The following is a 20,218-nucleotide window of genomic DNA, read 5'->3' on the forward strand; positions in this document are numbered from 1 at the left end:
CAGATATGCAGATGACATCACTCTTATGGCAAAAAGCAAAGAGGAACTAAAGAGCCTCTTGATGAAAGTGAAAGAGGAGAATGAGAAAACTGGCTTAAAACTTAACATTCAAAAAATGAAGATCATGCCATTGGTCCCACCACTTCATGGCAAATAGATGGGGAAAAAATGGAAACAGTGAGAGACCATATTCCTGGGCTCCAAAATCAGTGCAGATGGTAACTGCAGCCATGAAATTAAAAGGCACTTTTTCCTTGGAAGAAATGCTATGACCAACCTAGATTGCTCTTAAAAAGCAGAGACATTACTTTGCAAACAAAGGTCTGTCTAGTCAAATCTATGGTTTTCATGTACAGTGAGAGTTGGACCATAAAGAAAGCTGTGCACTGAAGAATTGATGCTTTTGAACTGTGCTGTTGTAGAAGACTCTTGAGAGTCCCTTGGACTGCAAGGAGATCAAACCAGTCAATCCTAAAGGAAATCAGTCCTGAATATTTGTTGGAAGGACTGATGCTGAAGCTGAAGCTCCAATACTCTGGCCCCATGCCATGATGTGAAGAACTGACTCACGGAAAAGACCCTGATGCTGGGAAAAATCAAAGGCAGGTGGAAAATGGAATAACAGAGGCTGAGATGGCTCAATGGCACCACCAATCTGATGGGCCTGAGTTTGTGCAAGCTCTGGGAGTTGGTGATGGACAGGATGAAGAGTCAGACAGGTGAAGAGTCGGACATGACTAAGCAACTGAACTGAACTGAATCCTTCTTCCTAATATAGCTCACCAGCAAGTCATCAATTTTATTAGTCTTTCCAAATAACATGCTTTTGTCTTTGTTGACCCTCACTATAGAATCTTTCTTTTGCTTGCGATGTAATCGATTTCTACTCATATATTCTATTCCTTTTAGGTTTGTTTACTGTTCTCTTGCAAGCTCAAAGTGGAAACAGCTCATTAATGATATACTCTGCATATAAATTGAATAAATAGGGAGGTAATATACAGCTTCGTCATACTCCTGTTTGATCTGCTGCTGCTGCTGCTAAGTCGCTTCAGTCGTGTCCGACTCTGTGCGACCCCATAGACAGCAGCCCACCGTCCCTGGGATTCTCCAGGCAAGAACACTGGAGTGGGTTGCCATTTCCTTCTCCAATCCTGTTTGATCTAGTCTGCGCTAAACTCCATCTATTGATTTTTTTTCCCTCCAATTGCATTATTCAGCTCTATGATTTGCTTGGTTTTTTTTCATCATTTTCTGTTTGTTAAAATTCTTACTTTGTTCATAAGTTGCTCTGCTAACCTCACTGAGCACCTTGCTAATCATTATTTTGGATTATCTGTTTGGTATATCACAAATCTTTATTTTACTATAGTCCACTTCTGGAGTTTGTTCTTTTATTTAGAACATATTTCCCTGTTTTTTTCCCCTTAACTATTTTGTTGATTTCTATGTATTAGATAAAATAGCCACCTCTCTAAGTTGAGGGACTGGTCTCAAGTAAGAGACGAACCCCAATAATCAGCCCATCCAGCTAATCTGGATGCTTCTCGAATCTTTGTGCTAGTCTAACTGGAAAAGTGGGGACACTAGCTCTGTCATCAAACCCCTACCAGGAAGAAACTAGTAGCTGGGCTTTACTGCTGGCACCAGCCTTGGAAAGGAGTTGTGGAAAGAGGGTTCAGGAGGGCTCATTCAAAACTGCCACTTTGTTCTCTGGGGACCCCAAGAAACTAGAGAATGCATGGCTGCACTGGCTCCCAGAGGCAGGCAAGTGAGAAACTAGATCTTCGGCTAGTAGTCAGAAAGTCTACTATACTAGATGTGCAATCCAACTCCTTTCAGGAAGAAGATGGTGACTTGGTTATTTCACTGGAATAAGCCAGAAGAAAAGCCATGGAAAGTGCCCACACGCGGGTTCAAAGTCCCAGGAGACTAGTGATCGCCTGTCTCATCAGTTCCCAAAGACAGCTGAGTTAGAAGCCAGAATCTGGTCAGCTAGTGGAAAAGTTATGTGCATTCTAATCCCCTCCAGGGAGAACTGGAAGGTGGGCTTTATTGCCTGCTCATTCTAAACTGAGCCAATGGTGAGAGCTACATGAATTATTTGCAAACTACCTTTTTGTTCTTTATGCCTGCAAAGGTCTAGCAAACACTGGGCTCCATCAGCTGCCAAATATAGACAAGCTAGTAGACAGTCCTTTTGATAACAGCCAGAAAAGCTGGAGTGCTAGATATGTGGCAGAATCTTTTCTTCTCAAGGAGAAGCTGGGAGAGTCCTCTCAACTGTATGAGGTTGTGTTAAGAATGGAGTTTATGATGAGAGTCGTCTCAGTTTTTCCTGACTCTTGAGGTGGGTACTTTCTTAGTTGACCAGCATGCAGGTATCTCTTAACTATTTTCTGGATTTCCCTCAGAGGCAACTGATAGATGTGTAGTTGTTTACTCAGTGTGTTTGTGGGTAGAGGGAAAAGTCAGGAGCCTCCTATTCTGCAATCTTGCAGTTGGTGGTGATGGTTTAGTCATTCAGTCACGTCCTACTCCTTGCAACCCCATGGACTGTAGCCAGCCAGGTTCCTCTGTCCATGGGATTGAGTGAAGTGGGTTGCCACAGCAAGAACGCTGGAATGGGTTGCCATTTCCTTCTCCAGGGACAATTTTGCTGAGAATAAAGCTAACCTTTTTTTCTTTTTAAAATATTATTTTTGCATTTGGTATTCTTTAGTTTCATTACAATATGTATAAATATGGATTTCTTTCTATATATCTTGCCTGGAAATTATTGGAATTTTTAACTATGGATTTTGTTGTCTTCCATTAGTTCTAGGAAACTCTTAGGATTTGTTTTATACTTTCCTTCTTCTGTATCTTATATCAGATTATTTTAGATCTTGTCACACTATCCTTCATCTTAACTGTTTTTTGAAATACCTTATTTTGTGTCTCTGTGGTGTATTGCAAATAACTTCAAATACATCTTTCAGGTCATTAATTTGCTATCAAATCTCTTGTTTTGCCTAACTATTGAATTTTTCACAATATGTTTGTCATTTTAGATAGTTCTGCCTGATCAATTTTGATAGACTTTTGTTTTTTCATTATACTCCTCAGACTTTACTGAGTAAATGAGAAAATAATATTTATTAAGCATACTAATTTACATTTATTATCTTACTATTTCAGTATCTGCAGTGTTTTCAGATCTGATTCTGCAGTTTGCTATTTCTACAAAACTTCATTCATGTATCATGCTTATTTGTGTGTCTTGTGGCAACTTATTTCCCTTGAACCTGGATGAGAATATTTTGTGGACTGAGACTATGGTGCAGAATTTGGGTTTACTTCTGGCAGTTACTTCCATGTATTGCCAAAACAAGATCCTTTACATTTTCAGCTGAAGTTTTAGAGGCTACACAGATAATATAAATTTTGACACAAAGTCCAGATAAGAATAGACTAGAAAATTTCCAGGATTTTTTTTTTTTTCTGAACCACCTAGGGCCAAATTAAGCCACTCAAGTTTTCCTACTACCTCCTGCTGTAGAGGCTAGTGTTTTGTTGTTTATCCAGTGAGGTGTTCAAATAAAAGGATTCTCAGATTCTTAGAAGGGTCTCATGTGCCGTTTCAGCTAATAGGCTTTGTCTTTTGTCCTCAGTTCATGATCTTTCAAAATCCAAGTTACAGGCAATAATGCAAAAGAAATTCCCTGTATTGCCTATCATAATGCAGGTGCTGGCCTGCTAGTTTGGATTTGTGCTCTTAGCACCTGGCTGGCCCCAGGAAATTTCCCTAATTCACCCATCAGATTATCCACATAGTTAAAAATGTTTTGTCTATTATTTTTAGTTCTTCTAGTTCACCATATTCCTAAAACCCAACCGATGTTTTCATATTAAATCACTTCTATCTGTTACTGATGCCTATTTTTCTTTAGCTCCTAAACACTAATTTGATTAATAGAGGTCCTGTTTTCTCTCTCAGGTAAAAATGTTAGAATACAAGGTCTACATATCTCAGAATTATTACTCTTAGTAAAAGGCAGCATAGCTTGGCAGTTACATGGAACATAAACTAAGGCAAGAAAGCTACTGGGAAAAGACTTTTTTCTCTTTGGGCTCTCTTATGACAGAAAGGAATCTGAGCAGCATATCATCCAGCTATTTTTCCCTGTGGTTTTCTTCCCTATAAATTTGCAGCCCAGTTAGGCAAAATAGAGTACATACTCCAACAACATACACTACAAGTTGGAGAAAAGTACAAAAACAGGGATAAGGAGAAAATGCTCTTCACTCCAATATTGCAAAGTGACCGGCACCATTTCTGTACTCATTATTTCCTTCATTCATTCACTGATATTTACCTAGCATTTACTATGTACACAGCATTGTTCCAGATGTTGGGGACACAACACTGAATAAAGGAATATATGAATGATGACACATAAATGAACACATAGAAAGAAGACAAGAATACAAATGACAGTTCTTTGAAAATGACACAGTACTACAAAACTCCTTTGTCATTATCATCTTTATCACAAGAGAATCTGGATAATTCTGTGGATTATGATTACAAAAGCTGCATTTTCCTTACACACAAGAGCAAATACACCTTAGTAGACTTGAAGTTTCAAAGCAATTTTCACTGGCAAAGTTTCTGACTGAAAATATATCCAAAATTATGTTAATCTACAACTGGACACTTCTCAATTCTCATTCAGTCATAAATGCAGAAATAACACTCTATAATTTACATTAGCTTTTCCAATAAATTAATCGATTTAGCCTAGACAGTGTTCTAATTCAACTTCTATTTTCTCCAACAATAAATCTCAGGGTTCATTTCCACAACCAGCTATGGACCAGAATGAAAGATTTAACGAAGCTTCAGCTTGGTAGTTGTTGAGTAAGCACTCTGATACATTTCTACACTATAAACATTTAATGAGACTTACTCCCACAGAGTATTTACTACATCAATTTATTTCATAGTATTATGTTTGCAGAAGCAAGATAGAGCAAAGGTTATTTTGGATCCTTTTCTAATACCACTTCCTGTAAATAAAGAAAAGTGCAACCATTTAATTTACAAAATCATCTTAGAAGTCTAAATGCTCAATAAATTCTGCTTTATCTAGTTCAGACAGCCTCAGAAGCTATTTGTAATTTGGGTATAAAATGTATATAAAATTGAAGCATTTTTATACCAGCTTTCTGTCCCTAACTTTGACTGGAACTGAATTTCAAAGGTTGTTGAGACAGTATTGGGATTTCTGCAATATTTTTGCAGTATACTTGAAATTCCACCCTGCCTTGATAAGGGAGTCAGCCACTTATCTTATGAAAAGGAAGTCTCTATCACTATGTGTATGCCCACTCTCATCCAAACTACACACACACACACACACACACACACACACACACACACATACAATTACTTTTCCTTTTCTCCAACCACTGCCATTTCTTGCCTATCACTTTCAACTAAAGTGAGAAAAGAGGAGTCCCTGAAGGAAGACAACTTCAAAATCTTCTGCCTTCTTCTATAATCCTAATATAGAAAAAAGTATCTGAGATAAACTGGACCTCTTACACAAGCATCCCCTGACACAATTTAGTTTAGTACTATGAAAAATGTGATACACAATCCTATCTGTCCACTCTTGCAAATTTCACCTCGCTATTCTAGGCACTACCCATATATAGACTATTTCTACTTAAGTAACACAGGTACCCAGAAAATAAATTTTCAATAAAAAGTTATGCCATCTTTGGCGCTAAGTTACATTTATAATTTTTCTGATGGCTCCAAAAAACAAAGAATTGTATAATAAATTTTGTTGAATTTTAATTAAGCACATTAATATCTACTTGTGAGAATTCAGTATAACACTGAAGTTAGAAATATCTTCCAAAGTCAGACAGGCTAGATCCTGATTACTACCACTCACTAGCCTTCTGATTTGAAAAAACCTTATATAAATCTGTTTTATTTTCTGTAAAACAATAACACCACCACCAACAAAAAAACCCACTTCTATGGTTTGTTGTTACTTAGTGGGTAAGTTGAGTCCAACCCTTTGTAACCCCATGGACTGTAGCCTGCCAGCTCCTCTGTTCATAGGATTTTCCAGGCAAGAATACTGAAATTGGTTGCCATCTTCTTCCCCAGGAGATCTTCTTGACCTAGGGAGTGAACCCACATCTCCTACATTGCAGGAAGATTCTTTACCACTAAGCCACCTGGGAAGCCCCCACTTATAATGGACACTTGTAACAAGTGATAAATTTATGTTAGATGTTTAGCTATCAAAAAATGCTACATATTGTTCCATGGGAGTTCTAATGTTCTGCTAGTATCACTGGTATAAAATTAGTTAAAAACATAATCTTGCCTGCAGGGTATTTTTCAATCTTATTGTGAAGATAAAACACTCATCTAATAGACAAGTTTTCCAAGTACTCATTACACAGGGCAAACATTTAGATGATTGGGTATTATTAAAGAATCATCATTATTTTTCCACCTAATCTAGACAAAGAGGTCCTAAAATTTTCACATAAATGGTAATAATTGGGAACTTAATAGATTATTTCATTGATGCTAATAATTAGGAATTTAATCATATTAGATTAGAAATGAAAATGCCTGTTTAAGATGTGTGACTAAAGTTAAAGCATATGGAAAGGTTATTTTAAACTTAAATGAATTATATATCTAATAAGTTTATTGTGAAAGTAATAATGTTAAGAACAACACAAGAATTATAGGCTGTGTGCTTTTTTTAAGTTATCAGTAAAACTTTAATAATTTTAATTGTGCTTTATTTTTTTTTCATTATGGAAGTATCTGCTGCCAAATAGTCACCTCTGCCACTAATAATGAAAGCTAAAATCTACTGAGAACTCACTATATGCCAGTCACTGCTATGAGCATTTTTACATGTATTATTATTCACTGAGTCAGACAACACTAAGATATAGGTCCAATTATTATTATTTTCAATTTATAGGTGAGAAAATTAGAAAATTAAGAGTTGAATAAAATAGTTTACTTAAGATTGCATGGGCAGCAACCACCACACCTGGGATAGGAACCCAGGCATTTGGTCTCCTGAACCCTTATCTTTAAGCATTATATAGAATTGTCTTCCATTAAACAAGTACATATCTGACTTGGATATCCAATGATCTTTGACATATACTGGAATGTCTGAGAAAGAGCTCAACATTTTGAAAACTAAGTTGCTGATCTTCCTCTCAAAACTGACTCACCCATTTCTTCCCCATCATAGTCAATAAAAAGTCATGCAATTGCTCAAGCCAAAAAGTAAACAAACAACAACAACGAAAACTTTGTAATTATCTGTGGTAGGAACAGAGATGTACCGCCCACATCTCCCTTCCAGGTAGGACTTGCTGCCTAGCTGTGGAGAGTAAGGCCAACAAATGCCCCTGGCTGCCAGTTTCTTCAGGATCTGCCCCACCTGCAGAGAGGTTGTCCCCACTCCCCATGTCTGCGGGTCAAACCCTTTCCAGGGCAGGGTGACCTGCCTCCAGCGACTGAAAGAGGCCCGACTATTTTTGCCCAACAAGATACACTTGAGGTTAAGATGCTTGTCAGAGCTCCCTGCTCACTGGTTCAACTTTGGAGGTCCAGCTCACAGGTAGACTTCTTCCTCTACTCAGTCCTGTTCCCTTCCTCTTCCTTCATAGACATTAATTCCTAACACCTTGTATCCCAGACTCTGTCTAGTGTGTGCTTCGAGAGGATCTAAACTGCAACACCAGCCATGACTCTTCCCTTTCTCTCACACCCTACAAATAATTTGAATTGTCAAATCCAGCGGGCTCTTCTTACAAAATTTAGCTCTAATAGTCACTAGCCACCCTAGTCCAGACTAAAATGTAAAGAGGTCGTGAGAGCAGTGCTCAGTTATACCCCCAAACAGAAAGAACAGTTCAATAATAAGTACTCACGGAATGAATAAATTCTATATTTCATAAACTGATCTATGTAAAATAAAGTCATGTCAATATAATTAACAATCACGATTTAACTACATTGACATCCTTGGAAGAGATGTAAAGGCATCAGAAGTCTACTGATAGAATGCGGCTGTTGTTTAGTCACTCGGTCATGTCGCCTCTTTTGCGACCCCATGGACTGTACTCCTCCAGGCTCTTCTGTCCAAGGAATTTCCCAAGCAAGAATACTGGAATGGGTTGGCATTTCCTACTTCAGAGGATCTTCTCGACCCAGGGATTGAACCTATGTCTCCTGCATTGCAGGCAGATTCTTTACCACTGAGCCACCCAGGAAACCCACTGGTAGAATGCTGCCGCGCTGCTGCTAAGTCGCTTCAGTCGTGTCCAACTCTGTGTGACCCCATAGACGGCAGCCCACTAGGCTCCTCGGTCCACAGGATTCTCTAGGCAAGAATACTGGAGTGGGTTGCCATTTCCTTCTCCTTACCGGTAGAATATCTACCTGCTAATCAATTCATTGGAAAACACAAACAATGATTGAGACTGAGTAGGATTTTTATTTACTCATACTCTGAACTTCAACCCAAGCATCTTAAAACACACACATTTAATTATTTTCTTACTGGTATATCAAATCACATTTTAATTTTCTCTCAACTTACCTCAAGCTCATCAAGAGCACTGCCCAGTGTTGCTGCCTGAGGCTCTGGTGGGGCTGACATGTTCTGGATGCCCTGTGAAGCATTTGAAATTACATTGAGAGCATTCTGAATTTCTCCACAAACGGTGTCCTTGCTAGCTTTAAGGGATGCAACATCAGAATGTTCCAAACAAGCTGAACAAATTGAATGCAGTATGGGGGAGTTCTCCTTCAGTGAGGCCCGGGCACCTGCAATTTCATCCCTCTGATTTGGAGATTTTAGGTCCTGAGGAGAGAAATGAAAAGAGAGGTTATGGAAGAAAGATTTATACAAAGAAGCTCCATTTTTCTGCCAATATAAACAAAAAGATAATAGATCCTAGGAAGTCATAACTATAAGTTAAACTTAAGGGCATAAATTATTTCTACACTCTTGAATCTGTTAAAAGTTCTACAAAGCTGAGCCAATTAGCAAATAAAGGTCACAATTGTGCAGATGTGCAATTACTAACTTTTACGTGTGTCAATCATATAGTTATGTCAGAAAAGTACTCTGGCATTCCCATTATTAACTGAATTATAAGAGAGCTTCAATTCCAAGGATGCTGATTACCTATTTGCATACACATGATGATCCCATTTAATGTTTTTGTTAAAACTAAACCAGTTAAGCATGCTAAATTAAACCTCCCACCATTCAGCTATCTTTCATTCTTTTTCAGAAATACTTGCTAATAAATTAATCTTGGATATTTCTTTCTTCAACATTTATCCAACATATAGTTATTGAGCATTTAGTATACGCTAGCCCTTGTGCTTAACTGTGCACAGAAGGGAACAATCCTAGAGGGACCTTGTTCTCCTGAGGCTTATATTCTTGTTTGAGGGAAAGGGGACCGAAAGCAAATGATACACTATGTAAACAAATACATAAGACAATCTCAGGTAATGACAAATTCTATCAAGAAAACACAAAAGTGAGTGTCAGCAACTGACGAGGAGAGAAGCTGGTTTAGCTTGGGTGGTCAGAGGAGAGAATTCCTCAGAGATGACATTTGCAATAAATATAAATAAAAAGCATTTCAAACAGTGGGAGGAGAGGAAAGAGAAAGTCTCATGTAAGTGATAGTGGATCAAAACCAGCTCAAACCTACAGGAAAAATCTCTGGCAAGTACTACCTTAGCCAAGAGATGAACGTTGACATTATCAATGATGTCACAAGGACATCGGGTGATTCTTGATATATTGTGACAAGATGAGTACTTCACCTGCCCGGAATTCTCTCCAAAGCCCATAGTCTCAATCTAATCATGAAAAAACAACAGCAAACAAAACCAGATTGGGGAAAATCCTACATGATATCTGAACAGTATTCCTTGATTAAGGTCACAGAAAACAAAGGGACAGACTGATGAACTATCACAGAGCAGAGGAAGCTGGAGAGACATGACAACTGAATGCAACATAGAGCCCTGGATCAGATCCTGGAGCAGAAAGAAGACATCAACGGAAAAATTAATGAATTCCAAAGAAAGTCCAGAGTTCAGTTAACAGTAATGTATCAATGTTTGCTCATTGTGGCAAATGTAAGACATTAACAGTGGAGGAAATCAGAAGAGTAGATCAGAAATTTCTGTATTATCTTTGCAACTTTCCCAGAAATCTAAAATTATTAACATAAAATAAAAAGTGTACTTTAAAGAAAACTAACTGAAGTGAACTGAACAATAATTTATGCATTCCACACATAATATCTCATGTAATACTTATAAAAACTTATGGCGCGTATTATTCCTCTTTTTAAAAATGAGAAAACTGGCTTCCTGCAAGAGTGATGTCTCCAGGATCTTACGCATTAACTTTCCCTGATTTGTTGCACAGTGATTTGTATTTATTGCCTCAAATGTAGTAATACCTTTAAAAAGTTTGGAAACTCAGAATTAGGGGTAGAAAAAATCATAAGTGATACATTTAATTTTTATCTGACATATCCCCAAATTTTCTTTCAGAAAGTTAGGTATGGGATGGGTCTCTGGGCCAAATGACTGAGCTAAATGTAGCATTTCTTGCATTGTAACACAAGTCAGTCTGACTGCTAAGACATGATCTTAACAGCTTCTTGCAGGGAAAGGATTTCTCTCACTTGCTATTATACAAGGATGAGGACTTGTGTTATACAATGACTTATAGTTTATAAAGTGTTTCTGGATAGTATCTCACTGATCATCACAACACCCCTTGAGGCAGCTAGGCTGGTGTTATCAGCCCCATTTTAACCAAACAGGTATTTATTATCAGGAGATTAAAAAGCTGGCAGAAGAACGGAGAGGTAAACTTAAATCTTCTGATTGCAAACCCCATGACTAATTCACAAGACTCTGCTACCTTTGAATAATGCTGCCTGAGGCTAATAAATGGCTGCACAACTTTTAGCTCCTTCCTTTCTGAAAATAAAGGCTGGCTGCTACTTCAGGTGGGCTTTGAGAGAGATTAACTTTGTTACAAGATGCGGGGAGGACAGTTAGAAGTAGCTGTCAACTCAGTGTTCATACTCATGAATTACCCCAGAAAAGACACTGCATGACTTTCTCGACTTGCTGTGATTTCCCCTCTAGATTTCTGGTCTGGGTTCTAGTTTCAGCTCCGTCGTTAGTACTCCAAGCTGGGCAAGTCTACTTTTTAGTGTGTGTGTTTCCATCTGTAAAAATGAGGATAATTGTACTCCTGCCAGCCCGGTAAGGGGATTCAGTAAGTAGCATAACAGAATTGGAATACGCTTGTAAAGTAGTAGAGAATTACAGAAAAAGTTCAAAAATATTTTATTCCTAAAACTTATCAAACTTGGGGCACTGTTTTAATTCTGTAATAGTCTTAGTGATTTTCATATTCCCAACAGTTTTGTACAACTGTGTGTGTGTGTGTGTGTGTGTGCTCAGTCATTCAGTCATGTCCAGTTATTTGCAGCCCCAAGAACTGTAGCCTGCCTGGTTCCTCTGTCTAAGGAACTTTCTGCAAGAATACTGGAATGGGTTGCATTTCCTACTCCAGGGAATCTTCCCAACCCAGGGATTGAACCCTTGCTTCTCCTACATTTGCAGGTGGATTCTTTATCTACATTTATCTCAATGTGACTTTGAGGAAAAATAATTTAATGTTTAAAAAGGATGTACACTCCTCCAAGGAATAATGACACTATGTATAAATATTCAGAAAGAACTGAAGAAAATTCTCTGCATATTACAGTATAGCTATAACTATATAACTTCCTCTGAAATGACCTACACATTATACTTCTCTATTTAGAATGACAAGGTCAATGTTTAGGTAGTTTCTGGAAGATGAAAGTCGGTGAACATGTATTATTATAAAGAAGGATAAAGTTAAAACATTATTCCTTTTACTCTGAAAGTAGCTATATATACATATATATATATATTACTGTTAATTGTGCTAACCTTTATGCTCTAGGAACTTTGAAGTTTTAAAAATTGTAATATATTTTAGCTTTTGAGCCTATACTTTGTTATTTCTGCCCAAAGCTATTTCAGAAATTTTTTTGAGACTTTCATTTGTTTATTGTTTTTCTGTGAAATTTATTTTTTTTATTTTACTTTACAGTACTGTATTGGTTTTGCCATAGAATTCTTAATGAGCACTGATAGCCTAAATAGCAAGCCAACAAAGCTTGTGAGAAAAGTTCAGCGAATGTAACAAAAATATATTATGGCAGCAGGTAGGAAAAGAAGGCAGGCTACAGAGTTTAAGAAAGAAAAAATTGAGAAGACAAGGTTATTTCTCCTAAAAGACATCCCAAAGGATAAATTTAATGTAGTAAATAAGCACACAACTAAAAGGACAGCTAACGAATGTCACACTTCTAAACAAAAGTTGTAGTTCTTTTGTTTTAATGATCACATGAAAGGTTCATAAGTTGTCTATTTATGCTTAAATTTAAAACCAGGTCAAAATAGGAATTAAATGGTAGGGTCAATTAGGGATTTCTCTGGATGAAGAACTGTAAAGAACTGCATCTTGAGGACTGGTACTTATTTAATATCTTTTTTAATGCTCCAGAAGAAAAAGCTTACATGAGATTTCCAAGTTAAGGAGACATTAAATGCTTCCAGCTGATGAAGAAATACACAGATGGGACTTAAAAAGAAGATCTTACAAGTCTGTGCAAGTGGGTAGAGAAGCAACATATGAGTTTTAACCCTGGCAAGAGAACAAAATATATTTAGGGATTTTAAAGATCATAAAGTATAAAAACGGAGGGCTCTAAGCTATCAGTTAATTAATTCAACTGTTCATTCAACAGTATTGTTGAGCCCCCCCCCCCACATACATATCAGGCAGTGTGCTAAATGTTAAGCAAGCAAGATAAAGCGCTTACAGATCAGAAGGGGAAAACAAAAAATTTACATGGGAGTTAAAATAGAGTTATTGATAGCATAGAGGAAAGTTCTTCAGCTTGAGGGGAACTGAAGAAAATTTGTCAGAGGAGATGACTCTTAAACAGTGAGTAAAAATTATTCCTGTGAACAGTGTGGAGAAAACAGCATGTGCAAAGGCCTGAGGCATAACAGAGCAAGGAGCATGCATGCTTCTGCAAGTAGCACTACAAGTATAGGGACGCTGAGCAAGAACGGTGATGAATCCCTCTAGAAAGGCAAGCAGATGCCATGCTGAAGAGCTGTGAGTGCAACAAGCTCAGATGCGGGTTCTTCAAAGATTGCTCTAGCAGTGACCATTTAGGGACCAGAGAGAATGAAACTTCAGTCGGGGAGCCCGGGCAATAATGCAAGCAAGAGACAATGAGGGCCTAAATGCTGAACACTATTGCTAGCCTGTCGTAGGATGGGTCCAGAAATATTTATGAGGGAAAAAATGGTAAGACTTTGTGATACTTAGATGGGGAAGAGGAATGGAGGGATCTAGAAGCATCTAGAAAATTATTTTAACCATTGTGTGCCTCAGGATGCATTCACTAAGATGGAGAATATGGGATGAATAATGCATTTGAAAGAGTAAGGTGTTATCTGCCAAATGTGAGATGCCAGCATAATATCCAAATAAAAATATACTATACATGGATTGAGAATTGAACAAGAAATAGAGATCTGTGATTCAGTAGCTTATAGCTGGGAGCTAAAGTCATGTGTGCGTGGAAGTTACAGGGCCTTCACCAGGATAAATGTTACAAAAAGGAAAACCTGGGAGTAATCATAAGTTGTTTCTTGAAGATATAAAACTGAAAGTTTTCTGTGCTAGCCCCAAAAGCTAAATACATATTGTAAATTAACAAAAAGGACACCAAAAGATATTGAAATCTCAAAAATAACAAAGAAGCAAGCAAAAACACATCCATATCTTAGAGTTTAGGGCCCCCAATACTGTGGATAATTATGGTCACTATATTCTAAAAAAAGAATTAAAAAATTAAAAAAAAAAAAGAGCAACTTGGAAGACTGTATGACTTCTGTATGAGGGAGCTAAAAATATAGGGTCTGTTTGCTTCATTGGAGGTTAATTACTTTACAATATTGTATTGGTTTTGCCATACATCAACATGAATCCACCACAGGTATACACGTGTTCCCCATCCTGAACCCCCCTCCCACCTCCCTCCCCGTACCATCCCTCTGGGTCATCTCAGTGCACCAGCCCCAAGCATCCAGTATCATGCATCAAACCTGGACTGGTGATTCATTTCGTATATGATATTATACATGTTTCAATGCCATTCTCCCAAATCATCCCACCCTCGCCCTCTCCCACAGAGTCCAAAAGACTGTTATATACATCTGTGTCTCTTTTGCTGTCTTGCATACAGGGTTATCGTTACCCATGATTTTTCAACACTATGCTGCTGCTGCTGCAGCCAAGTAGCTTCAGTCGGGTCCGACTCTGTGTTACCCCATAGACAGCAGTCCACCAGGCTCCCCCGTCCCTGGGATTCTCCAGGCAAGAACACTGGAGTGGGTTGCCATTTCCTTCTCCAATATGTGAAAGTGAAGTCGCTCAGTCATGTCCGACTCTTAGCGACCCCATGTACAGCAGCCCACCAGGCTCCTCCATCCATGGAATTTTCCAGATAAGAGTGCTGGTATGGGGTATAACAGTACCGAAATTATAAATGAACTTTACAAGTTGTTGATGACCTTCTTTACTAAATATAGAAACAACAGATCAAGGAAGAAGCATTTTAGATTCTAGTGAAATCAATTAAAAATACATCTATTGTCTGACATAGGGTGCAGCATGCTTGGGGCCGGTGCATGGGGATGACCCAGAGAGATGATGTGGGGAGGGAAGTGGGAGGGGGGGTCATGATTGGGAACGCATGTAAGAATTAAAGATTTTAAAATTAAAAAAAATAATAAAAAATAAATTTAAAAAAATTTAAAAAAAATACATCTATTCATATCGCTGTCTCCCTCACTTCATTACACTTCCCTTGAATGCAAGTACATAGCTTAGTTATTTTTTAATCCATTATCTAGCAGTACATGGCACATATAAGGATCTTAATCATTTTTGAAGAAACAAATAGAAAAATAAGAAATAAGAAAGAGGAAGTTATACTCAGAAAAGGTAAGAAACTTGGGATATGATATTTCAGGAAAACAAATATATGGAAAATATACATAATCCAGAGAGTCTAGACAAACTTGCACATGATAATTCTACAAAAAGCTAAAGAGTACAATTAAATGATATTTATCTTTACATCAAATTTTAGTGAAATCACTGATACAACTGCTTTGGAAAACTGATAGTGTCTAGTAAAGTTTAATATATATGTACATTCCCACAAGCCAACTTTGTTCCACTCCTGGGAGAAGATACACATTTATGGAAATATTTTCATGTTCACTAAAAGTCATATAAAATTGTTCAAAGAAATACTCTTCATATAGACCCAAATTAGGAGCAACCCAAAGTGATAAGAATGAACAAAACGAAGTTACATGCCACAATATAAAATATGGAAGGAAAATACCAGACATAAAAGAGACATATTAATATTATTTGAGTCTGTCTATATAAAGTTCAGACTCAGCAAAGCTAATCTATAATTTTAGAAATCAGTATAGTGTTTATTCTTTCAGAGTGATTAGAGACAAGAAAGGGGCATAAGGGATCATTTGAATTCTGGCAATTTTCAGTGTCTTGCTCTGGGTACTTGTTACCTTGGAGGTGGTATGTTTAGCTTGAAAAATTAATTGGCCTTTATGTATATAAGCTATACATTTCATGAATGCATATTATACTTCAATTTTAAAAATTTATTATCAAAACTCATACAAAACAAAAGTGTAACTAAAGCCAAGCAGATATTCACTGGTATAAAAAGCTATATAGACCTCTTATGTTACATTTCCCATGCTATTACGGGAAGGATGAAAAAGTTGGATATGAAATACATTTGTAAATATCATCTACCCATTTAAGGACTTACATTTTAAAAAGAAAAAAAAATCTAAATGGTTCAAAAATAAGAAGGGAAAGTTCCTATAACTTGGCCATCAGAAAGGGCAAAGCTAAAGGATTTTCACAGCAATTGATTCCATACACCCTTGAACAAACTCACATTTCAAAGAATCAGAGAAAACTTCCTTACTAAGCTACATCCCCGCCCAAGTGGAATAGCTCAGCAGATACCCTGCTCAACAAAGCAGAACTACATGCAAATTATTTTTTCTTTTCCAGGTGTTTAAATGAAATTTCTGGAGCTGATACAACCACTCTGGTGGTAAAGGGATGGGAGCTCATAAAGAGCAGTTTTGTTTTCTTAAGACTAAGAGATATACAGCAGAAAAGTCAATTGGATACTTTGCTATTTGGATTCCACTCTTGGTTGGCTTTTATCCCATCTTCTTTCTGCCAAGATGCTGCCTACTAACTGCTTCACTGGACTGGGCACCTTCATGTTCTATTAGAAATCAAAATGGTGCAAACATCTGCTAATTTAAATGTTTTTCCCCAACATAAATTAGGAAGTGGATACTCAGCGTTAACTGAGCTGAGGGATATAAAATGGTGAAATAAGAACAGACTGCAGAGATAAAAAGAAGGTTCTGAGGAAAAACTAAAGATAAAAAAACGGAAGATTTTACAATCAAACTATTATTAAGCAGCAGAGAAAGACCTTCACTGATTTTCTATTCTTATTTCTTATCTTCTATTTCATGTTAATAGAATAAAATCAATGAAGAAGAAAATAAAAGAATTCTTCAAATTCAAATAGAAAACTGAGAAACTATATAATGATCGTATTGAAATATCCCCAAGGTATGGACTCTGAGCCTTAATGCATACCTTGAGTAGTTGAAATACACCAAAGTGAATATTAAAACTCCAAAGAAACCTCCTAGGAAAGCAATATTACTTAATTCTGATGCAGACTATTGTGTCAGTTAAGAAAACGTAAATATAAAGTTCAGAAATGCACTGCATTCATTTTCTATCCATCAGAAAGAAATATAGTATGCATTAATCTATTATTTGTCTCAAATTTATATCTAAAAATAAATATTATCTGAAGTCATCTATCATATGATTATAGTAAAAGGGATAAGCAGAAAAGCATAATGAGCTACTTCAATAAGATCCGCTTGCTGTGCTTCATGCTTCCCTTCCATTTGTGTGTATACTTTATCACTTAATCTAATAAAAATTCAAACATCCGCAAGTCAGAAAACTTTTCCCATATAGATAATTAGTACCTTTGAGAGTTATCTTGAATTTTAATATCTAGTCAAGGATCAATAATTATCATTATCTTTATAATTCCTTATATAAGTTTCTGTAACTCACTTGAGAGAAATAAATCATGGCTTTCCAAATATTCTGGTGCATCTCAGAAAATGAATAGAGTTACTTAGTATAAATGGGATCCAAGCCCAGGGACATTGATGTAACTTCTTAGTTAATAATACTTTACATTCATGGAGTGGTTTATCCTGCTTAATATGTTTCCAGTTATTCTTTCACAAAGAATACCTTGAGAAGATATAAAAAGTACTATTATTTTTTAAATTAATGAAATGTGGTATTACTGATTGTTTCTAGTAAAGCCAACATTTATTAAATAGCTGTAATTCTTCCTACAGGGAAACACTATTTTCTCTCATTTAATGGCCCAGTTATGAATAAGATCGAGGATTGGCACCTATATTAATGCTCTTTCTACCCAACATTATTTTTTGTTGTTGTTATTGTCAGTAGCTTCATTATCTCTCACAAAGTCTGTCTAAGGGCAGACTGTAGGTTCTGTAGTGGCCCAAAAGAAAATACACATTTTAGGCATTCCTTCCTAACAAATAATTGTCACACCTAAATACAACTCAAATAACAAACTTATTCCTTAACTCGATTTTAGAATAAGGCTGATAAGAAAACCTCAGGCCAAAATTGTAACACTATAAATTAAACTGTGATTGATAAGGTTATTTATTTTGCCAAAAACATATTTGAAGAAAGAGTAAAAAGTATCTTCTTGACCTTTTTAATCTATCTTTGATAAAGGAAAAACTCTAACTAAACATAGCAACTTAGTAACCATAGCTTAATGGTTGCTTTTCCCAGAGGTTAAAAAAAAAAACAAAAACCTGTTTGGCTTTTTAGTTTAATTCAGCAGGCCTGAAACACCTGCTACAAGGTATGACTGCAAAGCTGAATCTATAAACTCAGGTGCTTATTTTAAGTGTGAAGCATGAATAGCCCAGATGTCAGTCAATGGAAGGTGGTGAAGCTCTCATACACTAGCAAGTATCTAGCCCATTTAAAAACCATTCAAATCCAATTGGCCAAACAAACAACAACAACAACAACAACAACAAAATATCTGACCTCTACTCTAAAATTCTAGCACAGATGCTTGTGTAAACCTTACTAATGCAGCCTCCATGGTTTATATTTACACCATACGTGTATCTGACCTTGGCAGAGATTGGAAAGACGGATGATACATATCCCTGGGCCTGAGGAGTTTACCAAACATGAGGTGAGGCAAATACTGAGCAACTCCAAGGCAGGAAGTCTGTCTCATAATGAAAACAGCATGAGTTTTGAGGTTACAATTCCAACACAAAAAATTTCCAATAGCAGGAGATTTTGATTGTCATAACTAACCTTACTTCAGCTACAATGTGGGGATGATAATTCCTACCTTCCAAGGTATTCATGAGGTTACCTAATTTAATGTGAAATATTTTCCAGAATTTTCTTATATGACCTCTCTCTGTGGCAAACGCTATGGAAAACTATTGGCCATATTCCCTCCTTAAACGTTTCTCTTCTGTCCTCTTAGATGACAATGAATACTAATTTTAGGTTGGCAGGAAGTGACCTCTCTACTGAGCTCCAGCAGAATAATTCAAGTTGGATCTCAAAATAAACATGTCCAAAACTGAACCCATTGCTTTTCTTATGCACACTCCCAAATATATTTCTCCTTCAACATTCTCAGACTGAAGCACCCCAATTCCCAACTTACTAACAATAAACTTAAGGAGTATCCTTGACTCTTCCATTCCCTCATTCCAATCATTAGGTAAGATCTGTTATTCTCCCTATCAAATAATTCTCCAATAAGTACCCTTTGTTCTTATCCTCATTACTAGTAGTAGTCTAGAGAAAAAATGATTAGGGAGAAAATGGAAGAAGTGTGATATAGGAAGGAAAGAAAAAATCACAGAAATATTAGAAACACCATTTTGGCTAATACAATATTTTGTTATGATACAATAGAAGGAATCTCTCCAAACTTCAAATATGATTCTCACACCCCAACTTGAAATTTTCAAATGGCTTTTAATTCAACCACAATAAATTATATATGGTTTATAATAGACATGCATGAACTGACTCCAGCTTCTCTAACTTCACTTTATACCACTTCTCTCACAGGAACCCTTTTCTCCAGCCACATAGAATCACATGAGGTTGCACAGGTGCCTTTGCACGAACTATGCCCCTGCCTCCCCTCATATATCCTGCTGTGTGTCCATTTATCCTTCAAGATAATTTGGATTCTCACATTCTGTCATCTGCAGACACACTCACATGTGCCAACACTACTTACATCGCACTAATATGTTGCTGCTGCTGCTGTTAAGTTGCTTCAGTCGTGTCCGACTCTGTGCGACCCCATAGATGGCAGCCCACCAGGCTCCTCCATCCCTGGGATTCTTTTACTTTCATGGCTGCAATCACCATCTGCAGTGATTTTGGAGCTCAAAAAAATGAAGTCTGACATTGTTTCCACTCTTTCCCCATCTATTTCCCATGAAGTGATGGGACCAGATGCCATGATCTTCGTTTTCTGAATGTTGAGCTTTAAGCCAACTTTTTCACTCTCCTCTTCCACTTTCATCAAGAGGCTTTTTAGTTCCTCTTCACTTTCTGCCATAAGGGTGGTGTCATCTGCATATCTGAGGTGATTGATATTTCTCCCAGCAATCTTGATTTCAGCTTGTGCTTCTTGCAGCCCAGAGTTTCTCACAATGTCTCTGCATAGAAGTTAAATAAGCAGGGTGACAATATACAGCCTTGACGTACTCCTTTTCCTATTTGGAACCAGTCTG

At 37.0% G+C, this 20,218-nt stretch overlaps 1 protein-coding gene across 2 annotated transcripts in view; it reads right to left on the bottom strand.

Annotated features, from left to right (window-relative positions):
- CTNNA3 (catenin alpha 3) overlaps positions 1-20,218 on the bottom strand; it is a 1,891,866-nt gene that overhangs the window by 1,412,504 nt on the left and 459,144 nt on the right. For both annotated transcript variants that reach the window (XM_069571817.1, XM_069571818.1), the window contains exon 6: positions 8,649-8,912. In XM_069571817.1, coding sequence (XP_069427918.1) covers positions 8,649-8,912 — 264 coding nt within the window. The remainder of the gene's footprint in view (positions 1-8,648; positions 8,913-20,218) is intronic.

The sequence above is a fragment of the Ovis canadensis genome, chromosome 25 (genome assembly GCF_042477335.2).
Source record: "Ovis canadensis isolate MfBH-ARS-UI-01 breed Bighorn chromosome 25, ARS-UI_OviCan_v2, whole genome shotgun sequence".
NCBI lineage: Eukaryota > Metazoa > Chordata > Mammalia > Artiodactyla > Bovidae > Ovis > Ovis canadensis.